The sequence below is a fragment of the Nannospalax galili genome, unplaced genomic scaffold (assembly GCF_000622305.1).
Source record: "Nannospalax galili isolate Female #2095 unplaced genomic scaffold, S.galili_v1.0 scaffold11, whole genome shotgun sequence".
NCBI lineage: Eukaryota > Metazoa > Chordata > Mammalia > Rodentia > Spalacidae > Nannospalax > Nannospalax galili.
The window spans coordinates 5,859,157-5,871,764 of record NW_008330735.1 but is presented as its reverse complement, the minus strand read 5'-3'; the positions used below and the strand labels follow the sequence as shown (position 1 = coordinate 5,871,764).

Genomic DNA, 12,608 nt, shown 5'->3' with positions numbered 1-12,608 from the left:
CACTATAGCATTTTTCTTGATTCAAAAGACCCTCAGTAACCACTGAATTGATAATTTACCAATTCTTCCATCATGAAAGAGGTGCTTAAAGACAGTACTGACTAAGGTGTTCAAACACAGGCTGAACAGCCACTTGGTGGAGATGTTGGAGAAAGAATGATTGGACTAAAGCAGCCCTTCAGTATCTGAAATTTGTATTCTAGATTATTTTAGCTATATTAATGATTTGTTATCTACAGATAAAGCAAAATGAATACAACTGCCTTGGTTAAATAGATATTCTGTGAGTTGGCCCAAAAGTATTCCAGAATTCAAAAATATATACAGGGTAGTGAATAAAAGGAGTGATGATTATCAAACATGAACAAGATAGCTAGCAACTTCTTAATATGCTCGACCTAAGTAGTAATAGAGATTAGAGTGTATACTGTTAAAAAGTTGATTTTTATTAGCTATGTGTATATATGAAATTTTTATTGTGTGTACAAAAAGAAACCACTATTAGAGAAATAAAAAACCACTTTGTCATACCTCATGCTACTTGCCCCTTTTAAAAACCAAAGTGCTTTTGGTATTGTGAAATAAAAATGTTATAGAGTAGAATTAATTATTTATTATACACACATATACTTGCTTTATTACAGGGACCTCATATTTAAGTAAAATTGATAAAATTGACATCACATTTCTGTGATCAGTGGCCAATAATACATTTAAGGTTAAATACATTTTTTTTGTGAAAAAATAAAAGGCTTTAGGAGCTGGAGAGTTGGCTCAGTGGTTAAGAGCACTGGCTCCTCTTGCAGAGGACCCAGGTTCGATTCCCAGCATCCATATGGCAGCTAACAACCATCTGTAACTCGTTTGAGATCCAACAACCTCTTCTGACCTCTGCGGGCATTCACAACACAGGTGCACTTAAATACATGCAGGCAATACACTCAAACACATAAAATAAAAATAATGTATTAAAAAATAAAAGTAGACTTTAGTGATAATATAACATTTTACTGTGTTCTCTTCATGACAGATTTACAGCCTTCTGAAAAAAGCATCAAGAATGCAATGAATACTACTCTACCTCAGGACAGAAGCCAAAGTGCAGTCTCCCCAAACAAAACCCTCTGCCTAGATAGAGATATAACTGGTCAAGAACAAACCTTGAATGTAACTGACTGTCAAAAATCAGTTACTGGAGAGGTAAAAGATAAAGTGTGCTTAGAAAAAGACAATAGATGCTCAGAATTTAAATCACCAAACAGTCCCTTTTTAGTAATAGATAAATCAGTAGAAGTTGAAAAAATATGCCAAGAAAGAACTGAAGGATTTGACTTTCCCCAAGCAAGTGTAGATGTGCCTCTGGAGACTCAAAGTAACAAAGCATCATTTAACAGCATTTTAAATGAGATGGCCCACAAAAGAAACTATCAAGAAGATGCTTCCAAAAGTAAACCATTCAAACAGCAATTCAAATTTCTTCCAGTTAATCAAAAGAATGCTACAGAGGAAGTTACAAATCATGATCAATCCAAAGCAGATTTAGATTCATTTCTAGAAGTAAAAATGAATCCTGTTCAATGTAAGAAATATGGTTTACAGGATTCAAATAATGTTATGTTAGATGATAAACACTGTAAAATAAAAGAAATGCAGCAGTTAACTGAAGAGAGTGAGTGCAGCATATTACCTCTTAAACAAACTTCAGACTGTCAACAAGCTTGTAATACTTCAGAGAAGCCTGAGAAAACTATTTCCTGGGGCACAGTAATTAGTCAACCCAGTTCACCTGCTGTCTTTGGTGATAATTTGAAAGGATTTGAGAATTCAGAAAACAATATTAATATTACACCAATGTTGGTGAAACAAAACTCAAGTTCTGCAGAAAGAACTGTAAGGAAAAATATAGACAATATTCAAAACAGTCAATTCAAGAACTGTGAGGGATCTTTGGAAAACGATGTGACTAGTTCCTACCTTCAGGTTAACCAAGAAAACAATGTTTCACAATCTGAAGATTTAAAAATTGCTGTTCCCATGACAACTTCCACAGAAAAACAGCTTTCCAATGAGAACGAGATAACTGAAACTACAACAAATGACCTCTTTTCCTTTGTGACTGTTAAGGAAAGACAGCATACATTGTCAAATAATACGGAGAAAACAGAGCCATTAAATGACATAGTTTCAGAAAAAATGTCCAGTGAAGGTCAGCTAGAAGAATCACATTCATCTCACACGAAGCCCTCTAGAGACTCAGTCAACAGAAGTGGAAGGTCAACCTTTGATCTTTCCACTTCAGATAAAAAATCCAAGGAAACTCCAGTATACATCAAGTTTTTAGGCCCTGGTGCTTGGTCAAAAGTAAATCAAAATAAAAGTCAAACAGTGAGCTCTTCAACTTCTGGCTTTTCTCTGTTCAAGGAGAGACCAGTAGGTCAGTCTGAAAACAATGCAATTGCTTCAACTTTTTGTGAAAATGTTGATATGGACAATGTCAGAAAAAATATTGAGCCAGGTAAGAAAACAAGGTCATGTTTGAATTTTTTAAAATTTTCTACTATTCTTGACAAAAAAAATTCCCAGTTTAAGATGAAAAAAAATTTTTTGCCTATACCTAATATACTCCGTACATAGATATGTAAAAGTAAAAATAGTTTTATTTAGCTGGAAGTGGATTTTTAAAAACCTAAATCTAGGTAGTATTAGTCACATTTGGATCTTTTTAGTCTTTTTAAGGTTTTTTTTCCCCCCTTCTTTTCATTGTTAAATAGCAAAAGCGTTGGGTGTAGGTTATCATTTAAATTAGGAACAACTACCTAAAGACCTAACTTAATTCTTTTTGTTTTTAAGAGTAAATTAGTCTTCTATCTTTCCCTCAGTTTTTCTTTTTGTACCTGTTCCTTTCCTTCCATAGCACCACAAATTCAGCTTATTCTTCATTTTATTAATGTGTGGAACAGAGGAATTTATTTCGTATAATTAGTCATTGCTTGAAACACTTTAATAATTATGTATCTGTGCTATATTCATGTGTTAGAGAATAGAGGGGCTTTTTTCATTTTTTAAATATTTTAATGTGTATGCCTGTATTGCCTGCATGTAGGTCCCATGTTGTGCAATGCCCACAGATGACAAGAGGCTGTCGGATCCCCTGAAACTGGAGTTATGGACAGTTGTTAGCTGCCATGTGGGTGCTAGGATTCGAACCCGGGTCTTCTACAAGAACTGGAGTTATGGACAGTTGTTAGGTGCCATATGGGTGCTGGGATTCAAACCTGAGTCTTCTGCAAGAACAGCCAGTATTCTTAACCACTGAACCATCTCTTCAGCCCCAAGAATAGAGGGGCTTTTATTTTTTAAAACTAGCACATGAAATAACCGAGTAACTTTTCCTTAAAATACTCTAAGGAAATAAAGTGATAATTTGATGAAATACAGGACTTGATATTTGACAGATGTTGAAGTTGGTTGGTGAGGTTCATATTCCCTGCTTTTGTTTTTACTTTTATTATTTGTCTTTTTTTGAGACAGGGTCTCCTTGTAGCTCCAGCTGGCCTGGACCTTACTATGTAGACCAGGCTGGGCTTGAACTAAAGAGATCGTCCTGTCTCTGCCTCCCAAATTTTGATTTTTTTTTTTTTTTGTTGTTGTTGTTGTTGTCTTTTTAAGACAGGGTCTCTTAGTAGCCCCAGCTGTCCTGGAACTCACTATGTAGACCAGGCTGGCCTCAAACTCACAAAGATCCGCCTGCCTCTGCCTCCCAGTTGCTCGGATTAAAGGCATGTGCCACCACGCCTGACCCGAATTTTGATTTTTAAAATCATACTACCAGTTAGGGCGGGGAGATGAGTTCAGTGAGGGAAAAGCACTTGCCACACAAGAGGAGCAGCATTTGCATATCGTGTGCACTCAAAATGTTGTGTGGGTTTAGCACCCCACTTGTAATCCCAGTGGCAGGAGATGGAGACAGGATCCTTGGAGGGGGCTGGCCAGGTAGATCAGCTGAATAATTCTGGGTTCAAGTAAGAAACCTGACACCTGATGTCTGCCTTTGGCCTCCACATGCTTGTGCACACAAATGTATGCACCTCTCCCTATTTGCACCTACACACAAGCAAACAAGCATACACATACAATACACACAAAACTCTACATATGAATAGGCAGTACATAACTGTAAACAGTTGAAAAAACATTTACTGTGCTAATAGTGACCACATAGTGAGATTAAGGCAATCTTTGTAAAAAAATGTTTTTTGAGACAGGCTCTCAGTATGTAGCCCTGGCTGGTCTGGATCTCTTAGTGATCCACCTGCCTCTGCCTCCTGAGTGCCGGAATTAAAGGCGTGTGCCATGCCCACTCGGCTAGAGGCATTAAGATTTTTTTTTTTCCCCTGTAGTCTCACTGGCTTGAACTGATCATCTTGACTCTCTAGTGCTGGAGTTGGAGTGCTCAAATTGCAGGTGTATGCCACCATGCCTTGCTAACTAGATTTTAACAGAACGTTCTGAATTTAATGAATTTAGACCCAATGAAGAAATACAAGATGACAAGGAATCTTTATATGGTTCTCAGGCTTAATAGACTTCTTTTAAAAATATTTTATTATTTTTGTTTTATGAGTGTGTTACCTACATACATGTATACATGCACATGCACTCGTCTTGTGAAATGCTTGTGGAGGTCAGAAGAGGGCCATCTAATTCCTGAAACTGGAGTTACAGGCTGTTGTTAGCTGCCACGTGTGCTGGAATCAAACTTGGGTCTTCTGCAAGAGCAGCTAGTGCTCTCAACTGCTCAGCCATCTCTCCAGTCCTCATAAAGTATTAAACATATCTTTTAACCTCTATTACTGTTCTGTATTTAAGTCATTTGATTATTAAAGCATAATGATGCTTTCTAAACGGCATTTTACCATTTTTCTCAAGTTTGTAAATTCCGGTGTTTATCTTGTTTAATCTTTCCCATTAATCTGAATGTGTAAAATGGTCATTATATAAATACATGTGTAGGTAATGTAGTAACTGAGAAATAAGACAGTATTTTTTTTTAAGAGACAGTATTTATACTATCTTATTCCTTTCCATGTTTTAGGAAAGTGCTCAATAAAATCTTACTTTCTGAAATGAAATGCCTAATACAAAAGGAAAGTAAGGAGACCAAGGTTTATACTGAAGTAGACATTGATTTTCAATCCAACACAGGACGGGAAAGTTCAGTTACTATAATGAGTGCCTAGAGAATACAGTTCAGTTGTTGCTGTTTCCTGTTTGTCAATCAGATACTATCAGCACTAAGAGAGCTGCTGACACTTTGAATAACTGGAGGATCCATCCAGATCCCAAGAGACAGCACAGTGAAGACAGGAATGCAAGTGCAAAGACTTTTCATGATTCTTCTTTTCCCACAAAACATGTAAGTCAATTAAAAATATTGCTGAGCAGACCTCAGTGAGCTAATTCTACAGATATGTGTAGAACTTTATGCATCTGGATACTATAAGACCTAAGTGATCTCCAGAAGAATATCAAGAGGGCAACATGGCACTATTTTTCACAATTAAGGCTGATAGAAAACAGCAGGAAAAAGTCACAGTGTATAAATCAAACAGATATAATCCAGCCTGCTTGGGAAGACTATGAACCATCATCCTATGTGCCTCTACTTTTTAAATTACCTAAACTTAGAAATCCTGGCATCTGAACATTCAGAAGTTTTAATTATTAAACTATCAAGCCCAGTTGTTTTTAAATGCATAATTTGTATTATTTTTGGAAACTGTGATGGGAGAAATCTAGTATTGTTACAGTTAGAACACATGGAAGGATAAAATATTCATAATACAATGAGAGTTAAGTGTGGACGCAGTGTTAACAGTATTTGTAGGGATCCCATAACTTCTAGAAGTCCATTTATCATAAGAAAAGCAGCTATGGTTATAGCTGACAGGTTATTCAGTTCAATTTCTAAGTTTTATAGCGTTTTAAACTTTAGCCAAGAAAGTCTGAATTGTTCAAAGTCTTAAAAAAAAAAGACAAGTGTGGTATACTTGAGGAAAGGTGTAGTAGTAAGCAGTGATCACTGAGGAAACTACTGCATGGCGACACATTCCAAAGTTACCACAGCTTCTAAAACCTAAGAGGTACACTGAACAACTCTCTACTACTACAAAATTAGAGTACTCCCACATCCTTAACAAGTTAACAGCTTTAGCTATGTATTTTATTTCCCTTTTAAATCGGAGAAACCTCAAATAAAATGTAATTCTTCCTCTGGGAGAACTGAAGCAAAAATTAGAACCTACCCTTTTTACATTTTCATAACTGAGCTCAGCAAATTCGGTGGTAGGAAACAAGTTGCTGCCTTGGTCAACTGGACAAGTCATACAGTCAAGCAAAAAGAAAGCTTCCATCAAAACAGGACACTACACTGTCAATGAGGCCAAATATTTAAGTCTGTCCTTCCTTCAAGCATTTTTCCCCCTATAGCCCCAACTGACTAGGAGCTTGCTATGTAAACCAGGCTGGCCTCAATCTCAGAGATCCATCTGCCTTTGCTTCCTGAGTGCTGGGATTAAAGGCATGCACCACATACCTGGCACTCCTTAAAGCATTTTAAGGGTAGAACGAGAATTACACATTTTCCTTCCAACTCCATTTTGCACCTAATACCTAATGTTCTTCCTGCAATTAATGTTTCTAAATATCTCCAATTCATAATTACTTTAAAAAAAAAAATTCCCGCAGCTGGAGAGATGGCTCAGCAGTTAAGATACTGTTCTTACAAAAGACCTAAATTCTAATCCCAGCACATGGCTGCTAACAGTTGTCCAAAACTCCAGTTTCAGGGGAACTGATGGCCTCTTCTGACCTCCTTGGGCATTGCATTTGATACAGGTACACTTACATACATATAGGCAATACACTCATGCACATAATATTCCCACATTCTGTATTGTTTTATAGATGTGGAAATAGTGACACAAATGTGAAATAACTTTTCAGGGTCATGTAGATGTAACCATCCAGTGTACCTACACTAGCTCTCTTGGTTTTGAGTCAAATTGTTTTTCTCAACTTTTCAAAACAGAGATCCCTGAAGTGTTCACTGTGCCCAGTAGTGCCCCAAGCATCAACGTCCCTGCTAAGTGTTAATTTTCTAATTATCATGGAACATAGGAACAATCCAAAAGTGGATTTTCTGAGAGTAAATGAACTATTTAAAGAGCAGATCTGCTTTTGTGCTTCAATGACAGAATTAAGTAGTTGGGAAGCAATTTGGCAACAAAGCCGAAGAACAGCATCTGGTGCTTTACAGTTTTCAAATAAACAGTGAATGTTATGAAGACTAACAGTCAGAAAAGGAATAAACTTTGGTTTTTACTATATTTTTATGTACTCCCCATATCAAGTCTATTACACTTTGGTGTCAATTTTCCCTATGGGCTCAGAGCAACCTGCAGATAGGATGGTTTTTGTTCCTGGTGAAGAACATAGCCTGCTGCAGTCTTGACTGCATCCAGAAGGGAAGGTGGAGAGAGGGCCTAGAGTAAGCAGTTATTTTACTCATCTGATCCCAGGATGAAATGAAAGGTCTTGTACTATGCTATAGGAATACAAAGTGGAAAGAAAAGTGGGAAGTGATAAGAATTCTAAAGACTAAGATGGGGAAGAACACAACTGTGGCTGCAGACACTCTAATCACTGCAGTGGGCTGCAGAAATGTGTTGTTAAACGGGAAGTTTTATTAAGTCAAACTTTAGCTGACCTATACTAGATCTATGTGGCTACAGCCTGTCTGCTCCCACCCTTCCTACCATGTAGGTTGTTAAGAGGAAACTAAAGCAAGTATGTATAATGTTTTGCCTTTTTGTCAAGATAAAAAGCAAAAGAATCAAGATTTTGGCAAATTGTTGGTTTATGCTTGGTTATTTAATACACTGAGCATTTTGGTGGCAAAAATAGGAACTTTACATCATCGAGATGAGTCATTTAACTTCATTTCAGAGTTAGATCTAGATTTGTTCTACTTCCCCATCCTTAGTTCTGTGTGTGGTACCTTAGCTTTTGGTCCTGAGCTCTATGAGGTATGCTGACTGCACATAGCAGACATCAGAAATGTATACATTTATGTACATTTTTATTCCATGTCAAATAGCTAACTTTACAGTTACTTTACAATAATGTCCAAAACCTAAAAGAAGCTGATGGGAAAACTGAGGTCCCCCAAAACTGAGTAGGACTTGCTTGGTTGGTTGGTTGCTGAGTGCAGAGGGGACTAAAGGATGACTGTGGAATGGGGACTGGGTTAGACTCTAAATACCCAAGCTCATTAAAACATGTATCATTTCATATTAGCAGGAAAAATGTCAATGCAGCTAACATTTCATTTTTACCAGAGTGGAAGATTTTAATGTCTGGAATACTCAAAAGATCTTCACAAGAACTAACAATGAACAAAAGATAGTATAGCCTAAGTGACTCTTTCTCTTTCTCTCTCTCTTTCTTTCCTTTTTTTTTTTTACAATTTCCGTGCTTAACACTGTAATAAATTATGGGACACGAAATAAGATGAAGCTGTCCTCTTAAAAAACTTTTTATTTTTTGGTCTTTTTTTTTTTTTTTTTTTTAAACAGGGTCTCCCTATAGCCCCAGCTGGTCTGGAACTCACTATAGATCAGGCTGGCCTTGAACTCACAGAGATCCTCCTGCCTCTGCCTCCCGAGTGCTGAAATTTAAAGGCATGCACCACCACGCCTGGCAGGAAGCAAAACCTTAAGAACAGCAGAGAGTGATAAAATTATATATACTGATATGAGAGTTATATCAAAATGTTTAACATTAAGTTGAAATCTTAGACGATTTTAATGTATTTCCCTGTTTTGTATTTCCAAAATAGGAATGGATTTTCCTTATATTTAAAACACAGTAACTGTTAGTTGTATTAATTTTCCCTTTGAAAAAATTTATCTAGGCCAGGCGTGGTGGTGCAAGCCTTTAATCCCAGCACTTAGGAGGGAGATCTCTTCCAGTTTGAAGCCAGCCTTGTCTACATAGGGAGTTCTAGGACAGCTAGGGCTATAGGGAGACCCTGTCTCAAAAAAGACCAAAAAAAGAAAAAAGATTTATCTAGGAATCTTATCTATCTGAAGACCAAAGTCCCCCCCCCAACAATGAAATATCAAATTTGATAGGAAAAACTGGAAACAACTTCAACATTAATAAAAGGACGTGGTTTTATCACACATCCATAAAAGGGACCGTTTTTGTAGCCCTGACAATTGTTTATGAAAAATGTTAATGGCCTAGGAAATTGCTCACAGAAAAAAGCATGACAGATAAAAATCCCATAGAATGATCAAATATGCTTTAAAAAGATGAGCAGTCAATAATACCTACACATACTGTCTTTCTGGCTAATGGATTAGTAATGATTTTTAGTTTCTTTATATATTTTTCTCTATTTTCTAAATTTTTAGTAGTTATTAAAAAAACTTAAAATGAAAAGGTCAGTTTTCTGAACACAGCATTCTGTCAATACAGTGACTTGGAAGCATGCCAGCTTCTACAAACCTCATTGCTCCTTCCTTTTCTTCAATAATGGTGCATGATAGGAAAGGCAGGTTTAGAGTTTGGGAAGGGTGTAGAAGGCAAATGTTTATGTGCATAGTTCTAAATTTATTTCACCATAAACAAGATCTTTTGGAAAACATTTGTTATCTCTGAAATAGATTAGCATTTCAAAACCTACTACATTAAATCTACCAATTCACATTGTAGATCGTTGTGGCCAAAATTATTAAACTAATTATAAATCAGCCACAAGGTGGCTTTATTAACATATGTAATTATAAAGACATTCTGGGATTTTCCTGAATGTTATTTGTACAGTAAACTTGGTGGTAAGATAAATGTGTTCTTTCCTAGGTAAAAGCAGAACCTTGGATTTCAATTGTGCAACAGAGCCATTCCCAGACAATGAAGGTTAAAGACATGCCTGACCTATCTGCCTTTTCTCCTGGTAACAATGATCGGCAGAGCCTTATAGCACACCAAGTAAATGAAAAGCTCCTAGGCTTGGAAAATGACAACCAACCTAAAAAACGAAAGGCAGAAGAGATGTTGGAAAAAATAACAGATTAAATTCTCCATCTTGTATTTGCCAAGCTTGCTATTAGCATCCAATTCTCTTTAACTTTAGTCTTCCTCTCTGTATATTATTTCCTTTAAAGCACTTGTTAGTTTCTTCCTTTCTCCCCTGAATTACAAATAAGACAAAGTGAATAGCCCTTTTGTAACCTATTACTTTGTTCTCTAGAATTTGTGATTTTCCTTTAAACTTTACAAAATAAATGCCCAGACTAGTCAGATGTTAGTTTATAATGTTTTACTATGATTTAGACCTTTTTCCCCCCAAAGAACAAAATCATATGCATAAAAATTCAGGTATCTGACAGACTCAAAAGGCTATTTTTCACTTTGTTCAGGTTTTGTTTCCAGGCATTAAGCGTATCATACAGTTGTTGCCACTGCTGTTTTCCAAATGTCCGATGTGTGCTGTGACTAAAAATGAAAAGGAAATATTAACTTTTTAATTGCTGAATTTCAATTATACACTCTTTTCAAAGCAAAATTAAATATACGAGACATAATTTAAAGTTTAAAAGAGAATTTAAGCATTAGATGCTTGTTTTAAAAAAATCTTTTTACCATATTGATTCTAAACCTTTTCTTCTCAACAATTACATAAAGCAGACACAAGTCATTAGTATTCTAACCAGTGCTTAGCCATTAAATGAAATGTGCTGGAAAATAGGACTCTTTCATTAAATAAGCTAATCACATTCAGTCTGAACTTTAATAAAATTATGATAAACAGCCACTATTAACTACAGTCAACTGATAAGAACAGACCACCACCTTGGTTCTTTAAACATTTAAGTGAAATAATTGAACAAACGAAACTGTTTTACAAAATGCAGCAAGTTATTAAAAGTCTTACCTGACAACTACTTTTCTCTGGGTCTGATCAATTTTGCAGTAGACCATTTTAGTTCTTACAGCTGAAAAAGATTTTTACATGATGTTACATAGAAGATGTCTAAGAATAACAGCTAAGGTGTGACCAACTGACCACAGTAAAACTCTACAGTGTTTACAACATCACTTGAAAAATAAGCTCTTTGAATCTAATAGGTAAAGTAAATCCAATGCCACCAGAAGTGTGGTTATACACTGTCTGACAGCTGCTAAAGCAATCTATTCAATACAGTTTTTACTAAGAATTCTGGTTCTCAAAAGCCAGGTGTGGTGGCTCACTTCGGTAATCCCAGGACCTGGCAGGCTGAGGTAGGAGGGCTGTTGTGAGTTTCAGGCCAGGCTGGGCTACAGTGTGAGATAAGACCTATCTCTAAACATAGAATTCTGATTCTGTCCTACAATTGCATACAGGGAGGATTAATTTCCTAATAAGGTACTTCACCCATCCAAGTACTAACCAGGCCGGACGCTGCTTAGCTTCTGCCATCAGCAAGATCCAGTGTGTTCAGGATGGTATGGCCGTTAAGACAAGCATTACTTGTTTGGGTTAACTAATGGAGACTTCAATCATTAGAGACTATGCCAACAGTTTTACACATTTTATTAAACTTGTGTACAATCTCCCCAACTTTCAAAATTGTAAGGCTTGGGAAATAATATTCCTGGTTAACAGTTAAAAGTCTTCTTTTTTGAGCTAATTATAAAACGATGGCAACAGTTAACATTACAGATCATTTACTATGTGCCACACCCTGTGCTTTATCTGCATTAATTCATTTAATCCTCAGGATCACAGATAATTCCCACATTCCTGTTGTAGAGGACCTGATCTCAAACTCAAGTCTGGTGCTAAAATATGTGATCTTTTTGAATCTGAATCTTGCTATTTATCCCTGGCTGGTCTCAAACTTGTAGGAATCCTCCTGCCTCAGCCTCCCAAGTGCTGGGATTATAGGAATGCACTAGCATGCCCAGATAAATATCTGTGCTCTTAATCACAACACAGTCTGAAGGACTCTTGAACAAAAACCCAAGGCCACATAATTGATATATTCATCCTATTACAAATAAATGGTCTGCTCTAAATAAACAATTTGCTATCAATCCAGTCTGTTAGCATAAGTCTCATTTCAAGATAAAAACCCTTATTTCACAGAGTTCTCTACAAAGAAATAATGTTCTCATCACCTTACCATCAATAACAAATGCTTCAACGTCATCAGCTCCAATCTGTAGCTCTTGCTGCATTGTATCAAAAGAAATTTCTTTATTTTCCACTGCCATTCCCATAAACGTAAGGAGTCTCATTTTTGCCATATTTTGTTCATGTAAGAGGCCTGGATAATACAACAGTGAAACCTGCTGAGAATCTGTATGATGGCTCCCACAATTACTGTTCTTAGGGTGTGGTCATCATTATGTTTAAATGCTTACGTAGAGTAAATCTGACAAGTTTTATATGCAAGCCATACACTGACATTTGGGTACCAAAAACAATGCTTTATAGTATTAAAAACAGGTGATTAGGTTCAAAGGTAAACCATGGGCTACAAATAATATTTTCAGTA

General features: G+C 36.4%; 2 protein-coding genes across 2 annotated transcripts in view; one reads left to right on the top strand and one right to left on the bottom strand.

The window, feature by feature from the left end:
- Ccdc73 (coiled-coil domain containing 73) overlaps positions 1-10,246 on the top strand; it is a 180,938-nt gene extending 170,692 nt beyond the window's left edge. Inside the window, exons 15-17 of the mRNA XM_008851776.3 lie at positions 1,031-2,515; positions 5,283-5,416; positions 9,928-10,246. Coding sequence (XP_008849998.1) covers positions 1,031-2,515; positions 5,283-5,416; positions 9,928-10,143 — 1,835 coding nt within the window. The 3' untranslated portion in view covers positions 10,144-10,246. The remainder of the gene's footprint in view (positions 1-1,030; positions 2,516-5,282; positions 5,417-9,927) is intronic.
- Positions 10,247-10,370: 124 nt separating this feature from the next.
- Positions 10,371-12,608, bottom strand: part of Eif3m (eukaryotic translation initiation factor 3 subunit M) — an 18,874-nt gene continuing 16,636 nt past the window's right edge. The window contains exons 9-11 of the mRNA XM_008851474.3: positions 12,234-12,377; positions 11,003-11,063; positions 10,371-10,563 (exon numbers count right to left, since the gene is read on the bottom strand). Of these exons, the coding sequence (XP_008849696.1) occupies positions 10,443-10,563; positions 11,003-11,063; positions 12,234-12,377 (326 nt within the window). The 3' untranslated portion in view covers positions 10,371-10,442. The remainder of the gene's footprint in view (positions 10,564-11,002; positions 11,064-12,233; positions 12,378-12,608) is intronic.